This window comes from Barbatula barbatula (genome assembly GCF_947034865.1).
Source record: "Barbatula barbatula genome assembly, chromosome: 22".
Lineage (NCBI taxonomy): Eukaryota > Metazoa > Chordata > Actinopteri > Cypriniformes > Nemacheilidae > Barbatula > Barbatula barbatula.
In genome coordinates, this window is record NC_136785.1 from 16,590,659 (window position 1) to 16,618,582 (window position 27,924).

Genomic DNA, 27,924 nt, shown 5'->3' on the forward strand with positions numbered 1-27,924 from the left:
GATCATTTGAACTCCTTTGCACTCTTTTTTCAGATTTTCTTTTGTCTATTAAATGCAATGCAAGGTGCTCTTTGGAACATCATCAAATCCTCCTGGGATCATCGGGCTTTACACAGATTTGTTTAGTCCATGCCAGCTGTTATGAAAGGGGTGCATACTAAAGCATTCTAAATGTATTCATTTTTATTTCACTTTTAATAAAACAAGAAAACCAGCCTTTTCACCAGTAGTCTGACACATTTGAACTTCTGATCTTTATCATGCCATAACAGTTGGTCAAAATGACTTTATAAATAAATTATGTTGTAAATACAATAAAAATTTTGACAAATTGCACAAAAATTCTGTTTGCTATAGTCCATGTATTATGTAAAGATGTGGTAACATCTCAGTCTCAATTATTTTCCACCAGGGGGCCATGTTTATCCTGTAAACTAATGGCTCATACTGTATATTCTAAAACTCACACATGTCATTAAAAATAACGCATATTACGTGTCGCAAATAGGGTTAAACTGAGTTATTTGCAATTGAATGTCAAAATTCAGTTTCTTGTGAAATGTTACTCTATTGGTTTTTTTGTTTTTATTTAACAATTTGTATATTTTGTCTGCAACGCAAGTATGTACCTGAGGTACCCAAACAGAAGAAAATGTGAGTGGGAAAGAATCACACCATTTGTGTGTCCTTATTACACAATGAAAAATGGTGATTTGTTTTGTCATCAGTGTCATCTACACATGTGTGATACATGAGAGACAGACTATAGAAAGATTACCAGACAAATGACTTTATTTTATTGTATGTCAGTGCTTGGGTGTCATTTTTACTATTGCCTGCTTGAGCATTTCTTATTGCATTTCTGATAAGAGCTGCAAATCATGCACAAGAAAGCTTAAGATTACTCCTGTCTGGAACAAACAAATAATGTCAAATGCAATGAATAACTCAAAAATAAGATTGTCTGACAAATCTTTGTAAGATCCTGCATATTTGAAAAGAGGTCATTTTTGTCATTTTTCAGATTATTGAATGATGAGAGATAGATGTGCAAGACCTTTGGAGCTGACTGAAGTTAAACATTACCATTTAACCAAGGAGCACGTTAATGACCGAAGGTTATGTGCAATGTACTAACCTTGACTACAGGGCATTAAAGATTTTAGAGGGTGATGTCCCATTATACTACAATATGTGCCACTAAAGGGATCCGGTTGGATTTAGTTTGGTTTAACAAATGTCAAAGAGACACAAGAAACACTCACTGCAAATCTGTTTTAAAACCAACAGTTCGTTATTGATTTCTAAAGTGGCTATATTAAAATATAAAATATCAATTTTAAATATCAATCCATAAATTCAAGCATAATCTCACCTAAAGATTGTACAGTTAGTTCAGGCGTATGCGTACGACCCTGTGAATTTATGGATTGATGTTTGATTGATTGCTCTGTGCCTCAAAAAGCAAGAAATCTGGCACATGCCCCTCAAAGGAGCAACAATCTGTTATTTACATAGACATTCCTGATTAGATTACCGCTGTGTTTAAGAAGTAAAACAGGCTAACCCGCCCCTTTCAACCCCCCCGCACCAGTGCTGTTGTGCTCCGTACAGGGAATTATAAAGAGCTTGCCTGTGACCTGCCTCTCTCGGGCTCACTCTGTGACTAAAGACAGCAGGTTCCTTCATCATTGGCCCGATTTAAGTTGATTGCTTTTGCCTCCATGGACTGATAACAACATTTTGGATCTCACAGCGCTCCTTAAATTGCTCTCCTCGTTTTCTCGTCTATTTCTCTCTCCTTCTCATCCTCTTCTCTTATTTTTATTCACTCAACGCTTGAATGGCCAAGGCTGAGCGGATGCCTGAGGCTTGTGGCCCCCCAACGGGCAATGAACAAGTCACCGAGGCAACAGCGGCTAGTTCCAAACTGTTCGGCTGCAGCTGTGTGCATCGCTGGCTTCCCTTGGCCTACAGAGAGGAGCTCTACCATGTCCTGCACCTAACTGGGCCTCTGGTGAGTTCTCCGACTATTGCAACACTCACTTATGTGTCCTTAACAGTATATTGTATAAGGATAGGAATTTTGCCAGAAGAGACAGAAACCCATTATTTGTGGTGAAGACTTTTGTAACTCATTCTGTGTTTATGGTGTTACAGTGAGTAGTTATCTTATGACTGATATGATGAATTTATTAACTTATTATTGTGCATGATGCTTACCTGAATGACACACAGCTGTACAAGTTGTGGTTATACAAATCCAAGAAATATGTTTGGTAATCCTTCTATTCTGGGATTGATTTCACATTGTTTGGGCACATTTGCATGCAATTTAACCAATGAGATAAACTGAAATGAAGATGTCATGACATCACAATGTGGTAACCTTCAGACTGTAAAGGTGAAGTACTGCTATACTTTCTTCATCTTTATTTCTTATTTTTAAATAAGCTTAAGCAAACAATCAAGTTCCAATGCACATTCAAGTCCTTCATGTTTATTGCATTACAAACGTGTGCCCAAAAGAGCAAAATATATACAGCGACATGAATGCTAAAATACATTTGCAATGACATGGCCCACAGGCCTACTGTACTAGTTACTGTATGTCCAGTGCTGACCGCTGTGACTATTCTTCAATTGGGATTGAATATAGCTGTGTGTGGTTGAAATCTTTGTGTTCATGTTCCACAGCTCATCTCCAGGATCCTAAACTTCCTTCTTCCGTTTGTCATCACAATATTCTGTGGTCACCTAGGAAATGCTGAACTTGCTGGATATGCCTTGGCCTCTGCGGTAAAACCTTCATCGGCTCATAGAGCTCTATGGGTTCTCTTTGTAAGGCATTGAAGGGATAGTTCACCCAAAATAGGTTATAAATTCTGTAATCATTTATTCTCCTTTATGGCATTCAAAATGAATATGAAACTTTTTTCTGTGGAACACAAAAGAGGATTTTTTTTTAAATGTCTCAGTGGTTTTGTGTCAATACAATGGAAGTCAATGTGGGACAATGTTTTTTGGTCACCGATATTCTTCAAAATATCTTGTTTTGTGTTCTGCAGAAGAAACAATGTCAAACTGGTTTGAATTGATATGTAGATGTTTAAATGATGAAATCATATTCATTTTGGGTGAACCATCCCTTAAACGTATACATTAAAGGCAATCGGTAATACTGTACATCTGCTGCATCGCTGAACTGTCTGTGACATTACAGCCCGAAAATATTGACTGATTTGTTCATTTCTGAAAAAAACATTCTGTCGTGTGTCATATCTATTCTTTGGACACCAAGTCTATATCCTGTTCTAAGAAAATTGATGAAAATCCAATGCCTGTATCTCTAAGAAGGAAATATAATGAACTGCTGTTACACCAAGTTGTCAAGAAGGATTGTTGTATTACTAAAGCAGAATTTATCTCCTCAGACTATTAATGTGACCACAACAGCCACAGGATGTGGACTTGCTCTCGCCTGTGACACGCTTGTCTCTCAGGTATTAGTTTATGGTTGCATAGTCATGTCTGTTAAATATATACAATATCCCATTGTTGTGTTTAATGTTTGTATAGTGAAAACCCTAAAACCTATAGACCACTTTGGATGTCATAAACAAGGATGGTCTAACACTGGTCCAGAACAACTTCCTGTTTCAGTTATTTAACATTTTACACAAACGTTTGAACAAAATACAACCAACAGATCATTAATTTATGAGCTATATTTAAAGATTTAAAATAATAAATAAATACATTCTAAACCTGGATGTGTTTCAGGACCAGTGTTTACATTTTGCAAAGTGATATACATTACATTTGACTGCGGTTTTCTGGATTTGAGTGTTTCCCAAAATGTTTTGAAAATAAAACCTGTACCATAGAATCAGATGGAAGTACCTAAAGTATTATATGGCAAGATACTAAATTTAACATAGAAAGTTTATTAATATAGTGATATATTATATACATATGACCTTCAGGATGAAAGAAATCCATGATGCATGTCCAAGAATTAACAATGGTCATGGTACCATCTTCAAAATGCTTTAGTATTGCCATTACAGTATTTATTGAAGCCTTATTCTTATTAAACAATGCGTGTGAGATAAAAAGTAAAACAAATCTCTTTTTTTTCGTTTGGACACAGTACATGTTTTGGTACAGGATTTAAACTATATTTGCTAATGGTCTTTTTTGCATGTCCAGACCTTTGGCAGTAAGAATCTAAAGAGAGTGGGGGAAATACTTCAGAGGAGTATGCTTATCTTATTGCTCTTCTGTCTGCCATGCTGGGGTATACTCATCAATGCTGAGTCAATACTTCTCGCACTGAAGCAGGAACCAGAGGTGACAAGGTCAGACTATAATCCAAAATATCCGAAATGCTATTCTGTCTAAAATGTTGATTTTATAGGCTCTCTGGACAGTTGTGCACCCTGAGGGGGTGATCCACTACAGGGATCAAAGAATAGTTAGCCAAAGTTTGTCCTATGTTGCATCATTATTTATTTACATTGGGAATGTTCGACTTCTAGTGAAAACTTTCCAGATGTTAATTTAGTGCATAGTCGGCTGTGTCTCCTATAAAGCCCTAAACCAACACAAGTTCTTGGCAATTGGTAAATATTTTACCAGTTCATATAAATTTGAATGATCTCATTCATGCATTTGAGTAAGTTCGGGGTGGGGCTTCAGTATTGCTCTTTGTGCTATCTGTCATACGTTTTTGACATCATACAAATTAGCCACGTTGTAAAATAGTTATGAATTTTAGGAGGAACACTTTAAACCTTGGGGAAAGTAAATTAAAGGGGGAAAAGAGACTGAAACTTTTCTGAAATCAAATTAATCTTCTGGCCAGTTGTGAAATTGAAGAATAAGATATTAGCTGGGTCTTCATTTTCTGCTTCACTAGTTCATTTAATTCCATGTGACAATTCCAGGCAAAGATGTTCTCTTGGCATTTTATTAGAAACTTTCTTGAAGTCTCACTCTCAGATGCCTTTAAAACAGTTTAGGTTCTGGGCACATATTGGCTGCTTTTTCTTCATTATTTTGAATGTTTTTTTTTTAATAAATTGTTTTTGTTTTCATTCATTATTTGTTTTGCCACATACAGATGAAAGGTTTTTAAATCCATAACAACGTGTAAAATAAAAAATATATACAGAAATGTATTGAAGTTGCATTTAAAAATGATGGCTTGTGGTCACAATACAATTTGGGTATTATACTGTTCTGAGACTGTTATTTATAAAGCTAAATGTTTCAGGATTGCACAGCTGTATGTCATGGCTTACCTCCCCGCTGTTCCTGTAAGTATTACAACATGTTTTCATAAACATTCAGTGCTAGTGCTTTCATCTCTGTCTTTGCCTTGTTTTTAAGAACAGAAGTTCAAAGCTTCCCTGCTGTTTTCTTCAAATTGTGCTTCTCACTTTTCATGACAGCTTTTTATTTATTTGGTCTATATTTAACATGTTTTATAAACAATTGCCTTATTGTTAACATGAATTTACACTAGTTACGTACTTCCACTAAAAAGTTTTACAATAAAACTGCATTTGTTGTCCTTGTAAATCAATATATTGTTATCGATTTGATATATACATTGGTGTTTTTTTTATTTTCATTTAAATGTTTAGGGTCACCAATGGAAATGTTTCTCTTGACCATTCAGACCTTTTGATTTGAATGTGTAGGCCTAAGACAAAGATATACTCGTTCAAGGATTTTAAAGATAATAAAGAACTGGCAGCCAATGAAAGCCCAGAATAGATCAAAAGTCCTTACCGTCTAAAAGGTATCTGAGGGTCAGACCTCTAAGTCAAGAAATTGTAAAACTTTCCCATAAACTGTAAAAAAATATACGTAAAAAACAGACATTTTCTGGCAGCTGGGGCGGCAGGAATAAACCGTAGAATAACTGTTTTCCCTGTACAAATACACATTTTCCTGGTAAATTTATTTTGCTGTATTTTAGCTAATTTCAACTTGTATTGTAAAAACAGTAGATTCTGTAATTTAAGTTTTTTTACAGTGTACAGTGTAACATTTATTAATTTAAACTGTAATATGTGAAAAAATATGTACTGCACATTTATGTGATAAGTGAGTGACTATAAACTTTTGAATGACAATATTACATTTGAATGAAAAAAATGTTGTCTCTCCCTCAATTCTCCATAGGCCATGTTTCTGCACCATTTGCAGGTGTCTTATCTGCAAAACCAGGTACAAGCAGCATTCCTATAATCCCAGGACATACACAAGCAGAAAAGATATGAAACAGAACAGAGAAATAAATATCTTATTTCAGGGCATCATCCTGCCCCAGATGTACACAGCAGTTGTTGCCAACATTTTAAACGTAGCGACAAACTACGTCCTGCTTCATGAACTAAACCTGGGAGTGATGTATGTATTCTTGTTTATCTTACATCAATACCACTTTCCGCTGTATCGCCTGTGTATTACAAGCCATTCCGTTATTCCAATCACCTTTCAGTGCCTCAGTGTATTTTGTCAATACATGCAATGGCCATAATAGGCGAGAAATAAGGGTCCTTATGATAAGCAGGTGTGTGTGTGTGTCCCCGCAGGGGCTCTGCTGCAGCCCACAGTATCTCACAGATTTCCATCTGCCTCCTGCTGTTTGCCTACATACGCTGGAAAAAGCTGCATGTCAAGACATGGGATGGTGAAGAATATATGTAGAGATGCACACACGGACACTCATATTTGCTTTTGAAACATAATGGGAAACATTTTTCATGCAGATGCACTTAACTAGAATCATTACATTGTAACTCTGCATGGGGGATACCTAATGGTATTGTTTTTCCCCTATGAGCACCCCGAACCTAACCATCACAGAAACCATTTTCAAAAAAGCATCATGGACATGTTTAATCATTTTTGGGAACACAAATGGAACGTTGGCAAGCTACATGTGAACAAACTTGGTTAAGAAGGATAGCCTGTAGATGTAGATTGCATCTGTTTGCTATCTGTTCGGATTGTTTCATCAATCAAAAATGACAAGAGATTGGGGAAGTGGAAAGAGTTGTACCCTCATGGGATTTCAGTGATTTTCCAGTGTTTGCTAATACGTTTGTCTTTGTCTCCCCCTACAGGCTGGTCCACTGCATCACTGCAGGAGTGGGGCTCTTACATGAAGTTGGCTATACCCAGCACCCTCATGCTGTGCTTTGAATGGTGGGTCTATGAGATTGGAGGCTTCCTTGCAGGTGTGTACATTTGTGTTGGCTTATGGCGTATTTTTACATAAAATTTGTTTTCGATCCTTACCATTATTTTGTTTTGTAAAACGATCAGTTCTGGTGCTTTATTCTCATTGGTTGAGCCAAGTTCTAAGGGGCTGTGTCCACCAAAGCGCCCCTATTCACATTTTGCATTTAACGGTGCGTTTCCACTGGCACTTTGGGGCTTATTGGTTTAATAAACAGCGTACGAGTTTTGATGTTGATCTTTAACCTAAGTCGCTTCTGCAATCATATAATCCTTAACATTCCAGACAGATTTGTTAGTAATTATATTTCTTGTGCACCACTGAAGATCCCAGGGATCAATGGTCGCTTTATAGCTTTGTAATTGTTTTGTTGTTTTACAGCACCGTCGTTTTATAGCAAACTCATATCTTCGGGTTCCTCAGTTTTGTTCCTCTTTTCACCCCTTTCACACATAAAATCAGGATTGTGTCCATTATTCTGGAATTTACGTCTTCACACAAAAATATATACATCGAAAATACCAAACTTCTTCAATACATACATTTTTCAATGATATTGTATTATTATTGTATATCAGAGTCATTCATATTTTCCTCATTCATGTTTGTACTTACATATTCTGCGTTAATAAGATTTATTAAATAAAAAATACAACCTTTTAAAATAATTTTATTACTCTTTTCTTGCATAATTAAATGCCACCCCCTCCCCTCTCCACTCATCGGCAGGAATGCTGGGAGAGGTGGACCTTGCTGCTCAACACGTGCTGCTGGAGTTAGGGTCCATCACTTACATGGTAAGACTGTGTTACATAACATACTTCCTTTAAGACTTATTAACAAACCTATTGACTGTTTCAATCGATTTACCTTTGATTACTGTTGTCAGCAGGGCTTGTCAGACATTAATAAAGATGACAAACTACATTTCTTTTGAATGTCTAAAAACTAAATGAAGTACTGAAGTTTATTTAAAGGCATTTGTGTGCACCCAGAGGACATTTTCTGATCTTTCATAACTGAGCTTGGTTTGCGTCAGTGTTGAGATCTATTTTAGAGACATTTGTTAGATCTGGGTGTTTTTCTCAGAAGATATATCTGAGATGCAAAAGACTTAATCGTTTCCAGTTGACCTTCATTTACTCTCATTGACCGGGCCTGGACTTTATGTTCTGTTTTATTATGTTTATTATTTTACTTTCGTTTTGTTGTTTGTTAATTTTATTAAAAGATGGTGTTACGTTCGTCGATTCCCACCTTCTTCCATCGGTTACGGTTTTAAACAAAGGTGTATTCAGCTTCTGGGCTCCTTAGCTTTAGCTGGGCTTCTAGCGTCTGGGCATACTGATGGTCTGCCTGTCTTTTACGCCTTGTGGTGTCCTTGAACTAACTTAACCCAACCACGATTCTTTCTCGTGCTTGACCGAAAGTAAACTTGTCCATAAACTTGCCTGGAAAAGTTCATCCTTCAACAGCACATGCGCATATAACTGTCCTGTTTCACTCCTCCTTCCACGGGTAGCCACGCCCAGGAATAATAATTACAGTGCACCTTGCCCAATGCCGTATTCACCTTTACTTAAATATAAATAAATAACAATCTTGCAACCAGTCCATTACATTTGATACACTGGTTAAGAAATAAACAAAATGAACAGACAAGTAGACAATGTAAATGCACTTTGTACACCTCTGAAGACGTGGTTATGCATATTATAATGCATTTTTGTCAAGAGATCGAAAAAACTACACACAACACCTTTAAAGAGTTCTTTTCCTTGTTTTTTAAACAAATGATTGTGTGTTTTAATAAATGTACAGTATGCGTTTAGTTTCCTTTAGGTGTGCATGCAGCTGCCTGTGTTCGTGTGGGAAATGCACTGGGGGCCGGAGACACTAACAGGGCCCTGCTCACCAGTAAAATGACTCTTGTGATCTCAGGTCAGAAAATACAGAGTAAAGTCTTCAGAATACCTTTATGAGCATCGCTATATAGAAAGGAGATATCATTTTAACCTTTAATGTATTGCAGGAATTTTGGCTGTTTTTCAGGGAATCATTCTGGCTTCAGCAAAGTCTGTGGTGGGCTACATCTTCACCTCCGACGAGTATGTTCATTACTGTCATGATACAAATACATTCTGCATTATTATAAAACAAGGATTTGACAGTATTATTATTGACCAAATAATTATTCTATCTAACAGGAGCATAGTGAAGATTGTCTCAGACAATCTCACTCTCTATGTTTTTCTGCAGTTCTTTGATGCTCTTGTGGTAAGTTGGTAAAGCCAGTTATACAGTCAACTTTTTGTTGACTTTTGTCATCAGCTGTTGAGTCTTTATGACCAAGCTACAGAGGTTTTTAACTGTTATATTAAATTATATCTTTGTCATCTTTGTGATGTGTAACAAGTGTCATTTAATAGTGTTCTTTCATCTTTATAATCTTTATGTGTTCTAACATACTCTTACAGTAGTCTTTATCAGTAAAACACTGTTACTCTGCATTTCTTTCTTATGATGACATTAAAACTGATTACAAAATCTCACGCATATATCTATGTGTTGTGTATTAGTGTGTGTGTTCAGGCATTCTTTTGGGTGCTGGGAAGCAGAAAATAGCTGCAGTGTCCAACTTGATCTGTTACTACTGCATTGGGTTACCGGTGGGAATAGCACTGATGTTTCTGGCTGAGCTCAGGATACTTGGTAGCTTTTTAACTTTTAGAAAAAAATCTAATTTACATTTACATATAGCTTTCTTGTGGCTCAGTGGTCAGAGCATAGTTAGAAACAAATGTACAGTACAATGTAATGTATAATATAAATGCATAAATGTAAATGAAAATGTACTATTACTACTACTATTTACTATAAATAAATGATTATAATTATACATTTATTATATACATATAATATTTTATCCAAAGCGACTTACAAATGAGGTAAACAAAGAAAGCAATTGCCACAACATAAGGACAACAAAAACCACAAGCACTGTAAAGCTGGTCTCATTAAGCCTACCACAGTATACAAAGCTAAGAGTTTTTTGGATGCTTTACTCAACGTCCTCTAAAGCTGTGAAGTGTAGTGTAACACTATTTCATTTGCGCTCATTCAGGTCTGTGGCTTGGCCTGTTGATTTGTGTCATTATTCAGACCTGTTTCTTCACTACTCTTATCTTCAAGCTCGATTGGAAGAAAGTGACAGAGCAGGTAGGATGTCACAAATAATGTCATTTTACAAACAGACCTAGCAAGTATGTTGCAAACGTTTGCTGTAACATGCTGACTTTTGACTTCTTTAGGCGCAGAAACGTGCAGGCAAAAATGCTAAGGTGGTGTGTGTGCGGCAGAGGCCGTCCATCGGGCAATCGGTGGTTGATACGCTGGTCTCTGAAGGGCAGAAGGATGAACAAACGCCTGAAACTGGAGCTTCTGCATGTATACCAGAACCCTGGGATGACATCACTGGAAACAAAGTAATTCAAGCTTATTACATTTATTATGTATGGACAGATAGAGATAGGTATGGGATGTTTACGGACTAATATGCAAATCTGTTGTGAGGGCAAAAATGTAGAATAAAATTAACGATGAAGATAATATTAATATTAATAATATAAAACAATGTCATATTAGCAGTTTGTTTTCAAAATTTGCAGATAGATACATACCGTATTGATAAAACACAGATAGACAGACATATAGACAGATATTTACACAGATAGACATGAATCACTGATAGACCGACGATAGATAGATGGATGGATGGATAGAGATAGATAGATAGAGATAGATAGATAGATAGAGATAGATAGATAGATAGAGATAGATAGAGATAGATAGATAGAGATAGATAGAGATAGATAGATAGAGATAGATAGAGATAGATAGAGATAGATAGAGATAGATAGAGATAGATAGATAGATAGATATAGAGAGAGATAGATAGATAGAGAGAGATAGATAGATAGATAGATAGATAGATAGATAGATAGATAGATAGATAGATAGATAGATAGATAGATAGATAGATAGATAGATAGATAGATAGAGAGAGAGAGAGAGAGAGATAGATAGATAGATAGATAGATAGATAGATAGATAGATAGATAGATAGATAGATAGATAGATAGATAGATAGATAGATAGATAGATAGATAGATAGATAGATAGATAGATAGATAGATAGATAGATAGATAGATAGATAGATAGATAGATAGATAGATAGATAGATAGATAGATAGAGATAGATAGAGATAGATAGAGATAGATAGAGATAGATAGATAGAGATAGATAGAGATAGATAGATAGAGATATAGATATAGATAGATAGATAGATAGATAGATAGATAGATAGATAGATAGATAGATAGATAGATAGATAGATAGATAGATAGATAGATAGATAGATAGATAGATAGATAGATAGATAGAGATGGATGGATGGATGGAGATAGATAGAGATAGAGGGATGGATGGATGGATGGATAGAGATAGATAGAGATAGATAGATAGATAGATAGATAGATAGATAGATAGATAGATAGATAGATAGATAGATAGATAGATAGATAGATAGATAGATAGATATAACCAAAACATAACCGAGCCGAACATTCTTCCATGGAGACATTTTGCTCAAAAAGCGACAATTGGTGCGATCAAAAACTGACTTACCTTCGCCTTGTAGTTCAGCTTGTATCTGTTTGGCAGTTATCCTTGGTTTTTTTTCTACCACTCGCAATAGCCTTACGTTATCATGCTTGTCTACTATTTTGATCCTCAGACAACTTTATCCTTTGCTTCTCTGGTCCATGTTCAGTGTGGGGCACACAATGATACCAAACAGCACAGTGACTACTTTTCTCCGTTTAAATAGGCCGAATGACTGATTTCAAGATTGGATACATGTGTGATACTAATTAGTTTGAAATATCACTATAATCCAATGATGTATTATCTTTTCTAAGGGGTACCAACAAATGTGTCCAGGCCATTTCAGAATATCTTTGTAGAATAATTTCCACAGCTTCTTTGCTCTGATCTATGACATAACAAAGGCATGCAAAAATACACGATACAATAGCTTTTAATCTCATCACTCTTCAGGAGGAATGAAGGATAATTTCAATGAGCTGTAAGGGTACCGTCATATTTAAGCACGTCTGTGTATATAGACAGACAGATAGATACATACACAGACAAACATAAAACAAAGATAGAAAGACAGAAATACAGACAGACGCACAGATAGATAGACAGACAAATAAACCGACAGACATGAAGAAAAGATAGGAAGACAGAAATACAGACAGACAGATGCACAGATAGATAGACAGACAAATACACTGTCAGACGGACAGATGAACAAATAGATAGACAGACAGACATATACACAGATATATGAAACACAGATAGATCGACAGATACACAGACAGGCAGGCAGCTGACAGAAAGAAAGACAGACGCACAAATAGATAGACAGACTTATCAATAGACAGACAGATACATTGACAGACAGATTTACTGAGAGACATACAGACAGATTGATGGATAACTACTTTAATGTGATGATAACTGCTTCAATATTTCGCTCCATTAGGCACAACTATCAAGTAACAGCTCTGAAGCAGTCGGCTATGTTAAAGTGAGCACTCAAGATCAGAATAACGCTGAAAGTGGACTAACGCTGGCGAGTGAAACTGGAGAACCTCAACGTAAAGTTCTACTCTCTCTGAACCAGATTGTGTTGAGAAGAGGACTGACGTTGTTGACTGCTGTCTTGATTCTGATAGCTGGAATAGCTATCCATATAACCTGTCCTCTTCCGGAGCCTTTTAATCCACATAACAGCAACCTAACAATCCACTGGAACAACTTCTCCACCCCTGACACCTTTATCAACTCTACAGTGAGTTCAGTCTACATGTAACTCTGGTCATTTTGCCAGACACATTTCCCACATCAACGACCCAGAGGGCTGCTTATCCATTCAATGAGGAAATCATGTCCATGCTTATGGGCCTGAACTGAAGTTCTACAAGGACTTTCATTGGTGTTATTGAAGATAAAATCCCCCATCATTAGTCAGCAGTTGTTTATGGAGAGCATTTCTTTATGTATATCCACTCCAAACCATCTTAATAGGCCAAAATGTTTATATATATTGAATATTGCTTATGTTTTTTTTATTTTCCTAGTCAGGTCTAACATTTGAAGTATTTCTCATATATCTAATCTTATGTTTCTGGTTATATTCTGCACATTATCTTTACGGAAATAGTTGTCTTTGTAAATATATTTATCATATCAATGTGAATCAGAAAAGAAGATAGCGGTTCAATACCTCCACTTATTTAGTTTTGCCAAATTACGAATGACATGCATTCTTATTTGACCTTTTCGTATAATACATGTTCAGACACACTTTTTCACTGTCAAACATGCCGGATAGAGAATTTTATTTCTTAATGGTAATTTTTTTTATTCATTCAGTGAAAACATTCTACTACGGACATCAAGTCACCATTATACACTGTACTGTGACAGATGAATAATTCACTCTGTGAATCATTCGCTATTGTAAAACATGTCCACTAAACAGGATTTATGAGATCCAGGTGCAATTTTACAAAAAAGATGTGGGGAAGAGAAATTGCTGCCTTATCTTTTTCACATCTTATGTAACAAAGACATTTTTTACAAGAGCACAAGCAATAATTTTACTTGTTTAAGGCTAGCAAGAACCAAGTCCAACCCAACCCCCTGTGTCTTTTGTCTTTACAGTGATTTTTGCTGTTTCGCATGCACTGGGTGAGGGAATAGGTAACATTTTAAACAATCTAAAGGAGCATTTATAAAACATTGAAAACAATTTTAAACCATCGCTAACATTAGTCTTTATGGCAGGTACAAAGGTACTGTAACATCGTGTCGTAACCAAATGCGATGTGTATAGGATCGTTGTGTGGATGGAGCTGTCAGCAGCTGCTGGTTTGGACAAAACCACTTTAAAAAGATAACTTCGCATTTGGTTAGGAGGTGCAAATTGTGACCAAAAATTGACTTTAATTAAGAATCTAGAATGCTTAGTTACCTGATTTTGAAATGGTAACATGCATTGCTTTTATCACAAAGTAAAATCAATAGTTTGATCTTTAATTCAAGATAACCTCCAGAACTTTAAATATCAGGCCAAACGTGTCGTAACTTTGTCGGTCTGTGAAACAAAATTATGCAGAATCCGAATAGTCGCGTTTCTAAATATAATGCTTGCCATTGGAAGCTAAAGCACTCTTTGTATGTTTTCCCAGACAACAGTGATTTCTAAACACTTAAAAATCACTTTAAAATAATCAAAGGAAAATGATTCTAATAAAAGAAATTATAACATGTTAGTGTATAATACTGATAAAGTCAGTAAAATGTACTTTCTTTTAATTATTGCATTCAATGTACATTTAAGTGCTGTCATGATTTGTCAAGTTTCTAGCATTTTGAATGCCTTTAGTTGAATTGTGCGTACAAATCTACCATCACAATGGCTGAAAATACGTTAGCTGTTTCTGCACTGTTTCATGCTTTCTGCTTTTATATGACCAAGTATTGTCAAGTCACAAGTGAGCACTTTGGTTTGCTTAATACATCTAGAAAGAAATCAATATTAAACTGAATAAATACTGTCACACTAGTTTCACATCATCAGCTCAAACTGTGCTGTCAATACCCCCGAAATAATATAGACACTGTGCTTATAGAATGCCCTAAAGTCTTTGGTAAGAATGGCACAAGGTTTATTAACTACTGATTATGTTGACTTGAGAAAGCCGGTGAGCATCTCATTCGACACAATCCCTCCAGCTAGTATTGCCAACATAAGGATAACGGCTAGTCCTCGACGGACCACCAGCTGCCTGGTGGTCAAGACCTCTCCAACTGTGACAATGACACCAGCCTCGCCCATTTCACCTCCTTCTTCCAGGTCTGTGTTTGTGTCCCTTTGGCCTTCTTCCGTGTTTTGTGCACCCTGTGAAACGTCTGTAAAGAGACAGATAAAACATGTTCTACACAAGGAAAAGTCCAACCTAAAACTTCCAGGGTCATCATATGGCATAATTCAGATGCTACCTTCTGTGCAGCCAATGTTTTCCATCGCACAAGATTCACTTTTGGTTTCCAGTTTTTGCACACCTGCTCTGAACAAGGCCTGCAAATAAAAAGACAAACTGGTGCCATCATCTTCAAACACAAAATCATGAAAGTGGATGATGGAATAAAACACACCTCTTCAGTTGCTTTCTTCCAGTCAAGTTTGCAAATGAGGATGAGGAAGAATAAAGACTGTAAGAAGACACATACAAACATCCCAACCCACAAACCTAACATGAGAGAGAGAAAAAGAGAAGAGAAAGAGAGAGATAGTGTGTATGAAGACAGTGGATGAGGGATGGAGGTCTTCAGTGTATCACTTACAGTTAATAGATGAACTACAGGACATTCTTACCAACAATACCCATGCCAACAGCAAACATCAGGGACACTCCTATTGGAAATCCCACAAAATAATACCCAACAATGTTACAAAGAGCACCGATCAGTTGCTTTCCAGCACCTCGGACTATTCCACCTGTAATGCCCTGTAGATAGTAACACAGCTATTAACAAGAGAACACGAAGCACAGAATCACAATGGCTGTAAAGCTTGAAATATTAAAGAACAACTGAAACCACTGAAAAATAAATTGTTATTTAAATGTGCAATCCATGACTTGTTGGGGTAACTAAGCTATACTACTGCTTACCTTTCCATGATTCACAACAGTAAGCTAATAATAATAATATAAGCTGTATGGTTAGATTTTACAAGAAATGCAAGGGAAGGATAAGTATGTAAAAAAATATTTTTCAAACAGTGATGGCGATAGAGAGTCAATGGTTACAGATTGTGGCTTAAAACTGTCCTTTGCCGCACAGAAACAAACCCTTATTTTGAAGAAAACAACAGCAAAATAATATATAAACTCACCGCAATTGCATCAAACAGATGAAAGAAGCCATACATAATCATGACCTGAGAAACTCTGAGCACAATTTCTCTGTTAAAAAAAAGAGATCACGATGACAACGAGAATAGTTATAAAGGTGAAAGCAACAGTCTCACTGTTTAATAGCTCATATTGTGACACAAACACCTTAGAACTTGAGAATTTGCATTTAATCTTTATAAGAAAAGTTTTCTAAAATCAGAAATAAAATTGTATATGTTTGGGATTCTACTTTATCTCTGAGAACAGACTGCATCAAAAGGCACAAGGCATTTCACACACATTCTCATCTTACTGAGTATGAGGGGCACATAGATAAGTGATCTGTGAAATCATTTCACAATAGGAGAAGACCTTCATCTACCTGAAGGTAAAATATTTTAGGTCTACAGGTTTGTTTCGATTTTGAAAACCCACACCCATATTACCTAATGTAACATGTGATTATAAGACTATTTCTATTGAAGATCGCTGTGTCTACTTACTCTTCTGTGGTGAAGATGTATCCAATAATGTCTTTTGTGGATCCAATAAAGATTGCAACTAGACAGGAAACCAGTACTAGAAGATAACAAATAAAATGTTATTAAGAATCTTACCCTTGTGAGTTACTGATTTAAAGTTTTTACACTACCATTCAAACGTTTGGGGTCGCTTTCTTTTTCTTTTTTATAAATAAACATTTTAGATAGTAAACTCATCATCAACACTACGGCACAACAGAAATGTAACTATTGGAAATTATGTTTAGAATGAACACTCATTCTAAATGACCACAGCAATTGGTCATCCATTGTCTACAATTTGTAAAAATGTGCTCTTCTTATCAAAAATTTTACTTTGTAATAAAATGATTCTATATATTTTTTTGCCTTCGGATTAAAAGCCTTTCAGTCAAGTGACACTAAACCGTAGCACCTGTATAGACCCTGAATTATATTGCTTTAATGTGATTTGTTGACTTATATTGTTTCATGTACAGTATGTAAACATTGGTATTATCTTATTTCACATACGTCCACAGACTAAAGAGACTTTGGCTGACAGTTTGGCTTGTTCTGTGTTTCCAGCTCCAAGTGCATTTCCCACCCTCACGCTGGCTGCCACAGCAAACCCCATAGGAAACTAAAAAAAAATCAAGATTAAAAAAACAACGCATTGAGTTACAAAAAGAAAACCATGATCTTGGTTACAACCAAGCGTTTAAATGGCAGAATATGGTACATAAATCTTTCTGATGGGTCAAAACTAGGGATGTAACAATATCAAAATCTCACTGTACGATAATACCTCGGTATAAAGTCCACGGTACAATATTTAACAGACAAAGGATGACTTGGAAAAATGCCATGACATCTTTTCTTTATCCTCTTATCATAAATGTTGCTTAGAGGTATGAGTTATAGTATGGGATGGGTAAAATCCCTTTTATAAAATAAAATAATTGCACCAGATGGACCTTCCCAAAGGTAACATCCATTATTTTTTCTGACATTCTCCATGTTAGGCCCGGAAGACCTATAGTTTCATACTGTCATTTGACGCTAATATTGAGGCAATATTGCGATACCACTTGTTAAATATTGTTAGATCCCTAGTCAAACATTTTCTTGTGAAGTGGGAAATCTCGATAAAAAAAAATTCTGCATGTATTTTGTCTGTGACTAATTTGAATCCTAATGAAAGTAAAGATTAAGGCTGCTGTTGGTAAGCAACAAAACCTGACCTGTATTAGATACCAAATTATGTGCATTTTTGTTACTGCTTGTATTTTTTTGTTTGTAAGTTTTTTTTTAAATCTTCTCAAGTATGACCCAATTTTTGTATCAAACACATATTATAGAACTCTTCGAATGACGTAAACAAAGCTGGAAGGTCCAGGAGAACTTCCTGTTTAAGTTACACAATAGTTTGAACAAATTACAACCAACATAATATTTATAATTAATAAGATTTAATTATATATTTAAGATTTTAAAAATACTAATAAAAACTGAAACTGGAAGTGCGTCTGGACCAGTCTTTTAAAGTGGTCTATAGCGAGTGAATTCAGAATTGTTTCCAAAACATCTGCTGAAAAGTCTATGGAGGTAACTAAATCTGTATGGTTTGGTTGCTCTCACCAACCCATGTCTTTAACCAACCAGGCAGAAGATAACAAAATTGTATTTGCAAATGGAACACAACACCTTATGTTCCTTTAAAACAATAATCCAACAGAAAGATGAATGTGGGAAATTGAACCGTGATTCAATAAACAGGTTCAATTTCAGAAGAATTTCAGCTTCTCTTTCATGTAAATTTAGAGCTGTTATTTCGACCCGTTGACCAGCAAACAGCTGGTGCCGTTGAGATGTTGAAACCAGTAGTGTATGGTTTCGTTTGTCTTACAACTTAAACAAAGTAACTTTGCGTTTCATGAAGAGCCTTTGGAAACCTACCATAAATGCAATATTAGCAAGCTCATAGATGACAGACTGAGCCCCCAGCTCTGCCTCACTGATCAACCCTTTAGTGATAAAAGACAATATTCAAATATATGTGTGACTACTATATTAGTTTACATAAATGTAAAATTAGTCTGCAAACCTGCCAGGAATCCACCAATCTCATATGTCCACCACTCCACACACATCATGAGCATGCTGGGAAGAGCCAAGCGAACGAACGCCCCCCATTCCTGCAGACAGTCAACAGACCAACCTAATGGTGTGTGAGAGACAGATGGAGGCAGATGAAGAGACGATTCATCGAAGGAGACATCTCCTTAAAAAAATTCTAAATACACTTAAGTGATTAAATGAATCCCTTTAACCATTCACCCTTTCATTAATATTGTGCATAATTTTTTTTCGATAAGAAGATTATTGGAGTGAATTACCAAAATCAATGCATGAATGCTATGAAATTAAAGGGATAGTTGCCCCATTGACTTCCATTGTATGAACACAAAACCACATTTTTCGAAATATCTTCTTTTGCGTTCCGCAGAAGAAAGAGTCACATACAGGTTTTGAATGACATAAGGGTGAATAAAAGATGGCAATTTTTTCTTGAGTGAACTATCCCTTTAGAAACGTCTATAACCAAACAGATCTCATCCCCCATTTACTGCCAAAGTAGGCTAACTAAATACATTGGGGGTGTTATATACTTGTTTACAGACATTTTTCCAAATATCTTCCTTTGCGTTCAGCCACGGGTGAGTAAATTATTAAATAATTTTACTTTGGGTGAACTATCACTTTAAGCTAAGCTTACATGACTCAGGTTTGTCTGGTCAAATATTACAAAGTACAGAACATACTTTGCACCATGACATTACTGTTACACATTGCTTAGGAAACTGCAAGTGTCAGAGACGAATCTGGGTAAAATTTTGTCAATTGGTACGTGACAAACTAGACAGACCGACAGACAGACACTTACCATCCCATGTGGCTTTATGTAGGCCCTTCCAGCGAATGTAGACATAGAGAAACACAGCTAATGAATACTGAGAAATTGTGTTCGCCGCAGCAGATCCTCTGTGAACACAGGACAAGATTATAATAAATAAGCCATTTTGATATTTATAATCCTATTTATAAATTAATAGTCACAATTCATTACAAAGACGACAGAATCAAGGCTTCTTACGCTACACCAAGTTCAAGTAGGTGAAGGAAGATGTAGTTTATTAAAGCATTGAGGACATTTCCAGCTGCTCCTGTGATGACCTGAGGCCAAATAATACCCTAAAACAAGAAAACAGCCCCGTAATATGACATCAAGGAAAGCCAAGGTCAGGCAAAATACAAAAAATAGACATATTTATGAATATAATATTATACATTTTCAGCATTAGACGCAATACCTGATTTTGAAGATATTTGCCCTGAAGCTGGTACATAAAAGCAGCCTGTACAAATACAAAAACAGTATCTAAGATATAAGCATTATAAAAAAACTAACTTATAAATGCTACGATAGTTCAATATTCTAATGCAAATGTCAACATGCATTCTTACATTAATCTTACACAAGTTTAAAATGAAGAAGAACGTTTATAAATAAAAAGGTTGTGACACTCACAGGCAGTGCAGGCATAAATATTTTAACATAGAGTTGTGACAGACTGTTGAAAAAAAGAAAGAGATAATCAAACACAGCTAAAGAAACTTTTGAAACACATGATTCTCACGTGTCTAAATGATGACATCACGTTTAAACCAGCTGTGGTTTATAGCAGACAGAAGTGACAAGAGTACAAGACTACAGATATTTTTTCTTGCTCAATGCAGTTTTTAATTCTTAAAGTGACAACGTGTCATGCTATTAACCCTGTCATCATCCTTTATGTTCTCATTCCATCACTGTAGTAGTAACTCTTTAACATGACCGACCTGGCCACCCTGGGGCTCTGTTTTACAGCCAGGAGGATGGGTTCTGTGTTGATGAGCAGCGCCCAACAGGGAAAACAGGCCAACAGGAGGATGAGAACCCCTCTCTGCAGTATCACACCCACCCGCTTCAGATTATTACTGCCAAACGTCTGCAAGAAAACACAGATCCATTACAAGCTTTGCTTCACATTCACATAACAACTGCCACATGGCACACTTATTTAAAATTCAATATCCTACCTGTGATATGAGTGTATCACATGCAGACGCCAAACCAGAGCCAATAGAAATCCCGGTCACATTAATAACCTGCGAGACAAAGATAAATAATGCACATTGCTGTTCTAACGATGACTTACGGATGCTTTTGTTTTTATAAACTCACAGCAATAGCCAGAGCAACACCAGCCAGTTCAGTTTTGCCCAAGTGACCACAGAACACAGTGCTGACGAAACTGATCATAAAGACCATCAGCTGAGATATAAACTACGGAAAGATGACACACATCACCATTATAAAGGAGCAGCTGCGAGATGTTTAGTGTTGAATGTATAATACGGTCTCTCATAGACAATGTGTAACAGTTACATTTAAATACAACATTTATACATAGGATATAAATAAAAGCTCGATGTTTAAAAAACAAAACAGTTGTTATTATTATTGTTAATACCCATAATCATTTTGTATTTAGTTAGTTGGCTATGTAGAGTGAAATACGTTCCACTTTCGGATTTACTGTAAATCTATAGGTTGATTCTTACCACTGGTCCAGCCAGTTTTAACAAATGTACAACTTCTTCTTTATAATTTACTGGTAACAGGTTTCGCAGTTTCCTTCGACATCCTCCACAAACAACCTGTGAACTGGACGTTGACTGGGCATCATCGCATTTCTCTTGTTTTGATTCTCCATTCATCCGAGTTACTGCTTTATTACCGTCCATTCTCTCTTTTCTGAAGTCAGTCCGCCTTCACAATGACTTAGTTAACAGTAAAGGACTTCATCAGCGTGTAGGAAACTTAAATGCCCTGAATGTCAGCGAAAGGGAGACATTTGAATAACGGTGTGACTGTGAGTGTAACCCCGCCTGTCTGCCGGACCCCACGAGGTTATTACATAAAGTCAACGCGTGGTCAAATTTCATTAAAGGGACACAGACGTACGCGCGCGTATCGGCAAACATTCACTCTATAGACTTTATAGTATAGAGATAGATATTCTATAACTGCAAACGTGATTCATTTACGATGTTCATTTTTCTTAGTTGAAAGTTGAAAGAATAGGCGCAAATGCTGACATTAGTCCTTCGTGGAGTGTAAACGCGAATCTCGCTACACGATATTGCGTTTACGTCACGGCATATGAAGGTAGAATAGTAGCAAATCTCGAGAGCACGTAGATGTGAATTTGAGACATTGTACAATAAATATTTGCACTTGTATGCTACAATTTACACTCACAGCTTCGATGTGAAAACCTGTAAATTAAAAATCTGAAGTTGAACGCTGAGATGTGCACTCGCAAACAATAGTCACAAACCTGTATTCTGAATTTGAAGCTGCAGACAAGTAGTCACAAATGTGAAAATGACAGACACAAACTTGAAATACATATTTGCATTTCTTCTTACATTCACATTCGCAGTACAACCTCAAATAGGCACTTGCAACTTCTCAAGTCTGTCACTGCAAGTTCAAATTTCGCGCTTCGACTTTTGCTACTCTTATCGCGATATATCAGTTGCAAAACTGATTTGTGCACTTGAAACTCAGTAGCAGCGAAGGGCGGTGGTGGGTGGCTGCAATGGAGTCGTTTTATTGGTCGGCACCTAGCCAATGAAATCGGGCTTCTTTTCTACGCGATGACGTCACGACACCCGCAGCCTCGCATTCGCGACACTTTGGTTGTCATCGTGATGGCGGGATATAACGATCCGAGGGCAAGTTTTTCTTTTTATACAATATTTGTTATTCAAATTATTACATACATCACATATAACATACTGTGTAAATACAGTTGACATTGTGTGAGATGTCTTTGTTATGACCACTTGACATAAACCAATATATCATAACCTGCAGTGTACACGTCATAACTTGACATTACTAAGACAACATAAATTGTAAATTGTCATGTGGTTGGTTTTGACATTGGCTGTCATGAGGCAATTATAACTGTGTCATGAATATTTTTCTTGACCTCAACTACAGTGGTACAAATTTAATTTGTCATTAAAATGTTATAATGGCCTTACGACAGCCAATGTCAAAACCAACCAGCTGACAGTTTTTAATGTAATGTTAACCCATAAAGCTAAGTGGTTTCTTAAGTTTGATACTTAATCTGCTATGTCATGTTTATGACATATTTGTGACAGATTTGTGTTGTCTTAGTAATGTCAAGCTGTTATGACAAAGACACTGACAGGTTATGATGTATTGGTTTATGTCAAGTTGTCATAAAGACATCTCACACAATGTCAACTGTATTTACACGGTATGTTATATGTGATGTATGTAATAATTTGAATAACAAATATTGTATAAAAAGAAAAACTTACTGTAATAAAGTTCCATAGAAGGGAAGGAAGGAGGCGGGAACCGGCGAACATTCAAACAATAAAACTTTAATTTAATAAACAATAAACACGGAAGTAACCGGCAGCCACCTCACGGTAGACTGCCGGCCATAAAACATACACATAAACATAAACATAAACACATGTTCGGGCCCGGTCCTCTCTCGTCAACAGTCCTGACGATCGTCCTTTTAAGCTCCCAATCTCCTCTGTGATAAGACGCGGGACCGGTGCGTGCACAGCTGCTTGCACTTATCACTCACCGGCCCGGCGTCACGGCTCTCGTCCCGCCTTCCTCACCACACTTACCCTCGGATCGTTATATCCCGCCATCGCGATGACAAGCAAAGTGTTGCGAATACGAGGCTGCGGGTGTCGTGACGTCATCGCGTAGAAAAGAAGCCCGATTTCATTGGCTAGGTGCCGACCAATAAAACAACTCCATTGCAGCCACCCACCCCCGCCCTTCGCTGCTACTGAGTTTCAAGTGCACAAATCAGTTTTGCAACTGATATATCGCGATAAGAGTAGCAAAAGTCGAAGCGCGAAATTTGAACTTGCAGTGACAGACTTGAGAAGTTGCAAGTGCCTATTTGAGGTTGTACTGCGAATGTGAATGTAAGAAGAAATGCAAATATGTATTTCAAGTTTGTGTCTGTCATTTTCACATTTGTGACTACTTGTCTGCAGCTTCAAATTCAGAATACAGGTTTGTGACTATTGTTTGCGAGTGCAAATCTCAGCGTTCAACTTCAGATTTTTAATTTACAGGTTTTCACATCGAAGCTGTGAGTGTAAATTGTAGCATACAAGTGCAAATATTTATTGTACAAGGTCTCAAATTCACATCTACGTGCTCTCGAGTTTTGCTACTATTCTACCTTCATAACGGCATACCGCGATGTAGCATGTACTGTAATATAAAATCGTCCGGTGTTGGCAGAAAAGGTTCAAAGAAAAGCCTGTAATATATAAACCTTGTATGTCCCGATTCGCCGTTTTTTCGTAAATAAAAATACACTCGTTTTTAAACGATTATATTGTGTTGTCAAGCACTTTTTAGTAGCTACTTCTTATTGCTTAGATATTTGCAATACTTAAAAAAACACAAATGGTGATGCCATTTATGAGAACAAATAGCCAAATATGGAGATCCAAGGATTGAGTACAGTCAGTAGCGGTTTTAGGCACTGGCGAACCGGGCAGTCGCGCGGGGCGGCATTTTTTCATGTCACATGGGGGGCGGCAGCGGCACGGGCAGTAAAAGAAAACTCAGGGCCGCCGCGAACGCGAAGCGGTTTTCTAGATAGTTCACACCTATGGAAGGCCAATAGGGTCAAAAACGCGCGAATTTTAACACGTCAACAGCACGTTAAGTACGTGTACTTTACGCGTACTCTACGCGTGAAAAATTAACGTGTACTTTACGTGTATTTAACATATGGAAGGCCAATAGGGTCAAAAACCTGTTTCGCCAGTGCCTAAAACCGCTACTGACTGTACGAAAAATTAACGTGTACATTACGTGTATTTAACACGTACTCAACGTGTTAAATACACGTCAAGAACACGTAGAATACACGTAAACAACGCGTGATTCAGACGCCGGTTTCCAGTTTAAACGGGTCAATATCATTGGCTGCCTACGAATTGGGTCAAACTATTTCTGCACACCTGGTGGGTCCTATAGACTCTGTGCTACCAACATTAAACATGCTATGGATACTTCTATTTATTTGTCTTTTCTTGTCTCTTATTTATCATTGTTATGTAGATAAACTAATATGCTTGCTGTACAAAATGAAAATGACCTGCTTTTACTCCAATCAAGCCTTTTTCTTAAATAAACACAGTAGTAAAAAAAAATTATATATTTGTGTGGTTAAAACAGTACAGCAGAGGTACTTAATTAATATATTTATAGGATAAAGCACATTGTAGTATATATAGGTCTTTGTAAAACAAGGTGAGCTTTATGTGCCAACAATTATAACCAGCAGGTAGTGATTGTTAAAACATTTCTGTTTCAGAGATTTTGCACTTAAACACATGTGATATAATTAAAAATTAATTAAAAGACTTTCAGGATTGGGATGAGCGCTTGTACCTAATTTTATGGGTGAATAATAACATGAAAGAGTGACATCTGCGCCCAACAACCAAATCGTATAGTGGTACTGGCAACTGATAAAGACCAAATATAATTAAAAGTTATTTGAACCTTTATGGGTGAAACAAATAAAGAAAAGACACTTTCTGTGTGCATTGATAGAAACTTAGAACTTAGAAACTTAGCATGGAGGTAAATGCACAGAGCTTTTCTTTATTGTATTGAATGTGAACATAAATTACTGTCCCCTTCTTGAGGAAACTGAAGCCTCTACATTCAGTTTCTACAAGAGAAATATAAACAAAAAATCTTCAATTCCTGTATATAAATTAAAGTCAGTCCTATGCTACGAACGAATGCCACGTTCTCAGAATTAAATGACGTATCTAAACTAACAGATAACATTTGTTTGTAAAACTTTGTCAGGGCCTTTTAAGAACCCTGTAACCCTCTCAGTGCCCTTTTAAGGTGCTGGATTTTTAATTAATGAAACAACATTAAGACGTAACAGGTGGAAAACAGATGTCAGCATGTAAACTCATATAATTAAGCAGCCATATGAACACTATACATATGTATTAATGTAGACTTTACTTCCTCTATTTAGCCATTTAACAAACAATATAAAAATTGGAGTGTCAGTTTGCATTTAAAGTGACATAGTATATTGATGTCATTGATGGCTGGTCCCAGCTGAATGGTCAGCTGAATCATACAATTTTAATACTTTGGGTCATAACCATCCTGACTGGTTTGAGTGAGGCCACACTAAAGTGGTTCTGTGGTCAAAGCAGAGACCTCTGCAAAAACATCTGCATATGGCTATCTGCCACAAACAGGCCATTAATCGCCCCGTCTTAGTGCAAAAAAGGGAAAATTGTATTTAGGGTTTCTTTGCCACAATCCAAGTGTTCTGTTTTGTTCCCATATTTTACCTCTCAAGCACTGACAGAACACAGATCCATGCACTGAGCCAGGCAAGTTGACATCCACGCTTAAGTTGGTCAGCTTAATTCAAGGTTTTTTTTCTAATATTTCGGTCAAATGGACTAAATTAGTGCATACAATGTACATATGAATACAGAGAGAAGCATTTTTTTTATTTCTGCTCCTAAAACTGCCAGAGCACACTGAACACTGTGAGTGTGTGTTAGAAATCGGTAATGGTGCAAAAACATAGTTCTTGGTGTGTTTTTGTCTTTAAACCAAACTTTTAGTTCTTTAACCTGCAACATTTAAATCCTATCAGGCTAATGCAAGTCCCAGAATGTTAATGGATTTTGTCCAAAGGCAGAGAGCAGGCGGTCTCTTGTGACTGTTTGAACGCATTCAACCACATGAGTATCTTTACCACGAACACAATCCGGTAAAATGCAATTAGACTATCTCTTAAATTGGCCAAAAGTGGTTTCATATGTTACCATAGCAAATTGGGGGTCTCTAACTTAAACCCTCTTGCGCTACAACAGTCCAAAATTTCAAAACTTTTTTGCTCATAAAATTTACACTGGAATCATTGGCTCTTGACATCATTATCTCTCATTAATAAAGTGTCACACCATCAAGCTGCCATCCTCAGGATCTCGGGGACATTCGCTAGGAGTTATGTGGAGATGTTATCCTTCTGTCTGTTGGACACTAGTCTGCACTTCATACACAAATTATAGTGGTGATATACATTATTTGCCTAATTCTGTACTTATGGACATTTTGGCAGGGTTAGGATTTAACAGCAGTTTTTCATGTTTGTTTCTGATATTCAACTGAAGCTGACACATATTGTCTTGTCTTTTTTCTTTATAGTTATTCTACATTTTATGTCATTTTTGTCCTGCTTAAACTCGAACTTAATTATCTTACATGTCCTGTTAGGTCAGGGGAGAGCAGGTTGTGCATTCAGCTAAAATTCTTTGCACACACAACCTTCAGGTGGATGCTGTATGCGTAGAAACTAAATTTTGAAGTCCACCTTATTGTATCTTACAGTCTTCCTGTAGCGCTGAATCTCTCCCCTACAAGTTGGTAGCATTATCCCACTGCCACAGTTTCTGCAGCTATATTTTTTATTGGAATTTGGAAATAAAACTAAATATTCTTATTGGTTTGTTGACTGTTTTTCTTACAGGTACCACTGTTAAGGTGGTATTTTTTTGTTACAGACTTAACGTAACATAGCGTAACCTTATATTTATATTTAAGCCTTATCATAACATAGACTATATCTATTTTTAAACCAGTTAATGTATTTATATTATATATCTATTTATTGATCCTTTGTTGTACATTTGGCCACGGTACCATTTCTCAAGAAATAAGATTACTTGTAAACATATTCTACTGTTAAAACTATACAGTTGAAAACGTGGAGTATAGCTGAGCATTGCAGTTTAATGTATTGCAGTGATATTAGTGTCTTATTAAAGTATGGTATGCCTTAAGATATAAATCATGAGTATGACCTGGGATGGGCTATTACAGAAAAAAACATGTGTCAGTATCTTATTTCATTGATATCTATTGTGATTTGATTTCG

General features: G+C 36.5%; 2 protein-coding genes across 3 annotated transcripts; one reads left to right on the forward strand and one right to left on the reverse strand.

The window, feature by feature from the left end:
* Nucleotides 1-1,601: 1,601 nt before the first annotated feature.
* Nucleotides 1,602-16,027, forward strand: slc47a1 (solute carrier family 47 member 1). 2 transcript variants are annotated; one of them, XM_079485951.1, is made up of 17 exons: nt 1,602-2,017; nt 2,698-2,799; nt 3,435-3,503; nt 4,213-4,361; nt 5,279-5,321; nt 6,196-6,240; nt 6,326-6,423; nt 6,609-6,706; nt 7,143-7,256; nt 7,988-8,055; nt 9,091-9,199; nt 9,291-9,366; nt 9,466-9,535; nt 9,838-9,970; nt 10,383-10,477; nt 10,570-10,743; nt 12,872-16,027. In XM_079485951.1, exons 1-17 carry the CDS (start codon nt 1,844-1,846, stop codon nt 13,199-13,201), a joined length of 1,947 nt encoding a protein of 648 aa, XP_079342077.1. In that variant the 5' UTR covers nt 1,602-1,843; the 3' UTR covers nt 13,202-16,027. The 2 variants fall into 2 exon arrangements, with proteins under 2 accessions (XP_079342077.1, XP_079342076.1); XM_079485950.1 differs by lacking the exon at nt 5,279-5,321 and having other exon boundaries at nt 1,651-2,017; nt 6,196-6,423; nt 12,872-16,001.
* On the reverse strand, nt 13,739-21,796 carry slc47a2.1 (solute carrier family 47 member 2, tandem duplicate 1). The gene is made up of 17 exons (XM_079485952.1): nt 21,464-21,796; nt 21,084-21,185; nt 20,939-21,007; nt 20,699-20,847; nt 20,388-20,430; nt 20,170-20,214; nt 19,953-20,050; nt 19,743-19,840; nt 18,903-19,016; nt 18,755-18,822; nt 17,330-17,438; nt 16,799-16,874; nt 16,295-16,364; nt 15,773-15,905; nt 15,553-15,647; nt 15,397-15,475; nt 13,739-15,306 (listed from the first exon to the last, which is right to left on the reverse strand). The coding sequence occupies exons 1-17, from the start codon at nt 21,644-21,646 to the stop codon at nt 15,077-15,079; spliced, it is 1,761 nt and encodes a 586-aa protein (XP_079342078.1). The 5' UTR covers nt 21,647-21,796; the 3' UTR covers nt 13,739-15,076.
* Nucleotides 21,797-27,924: the final 6,128 nt, after the last annotated feature.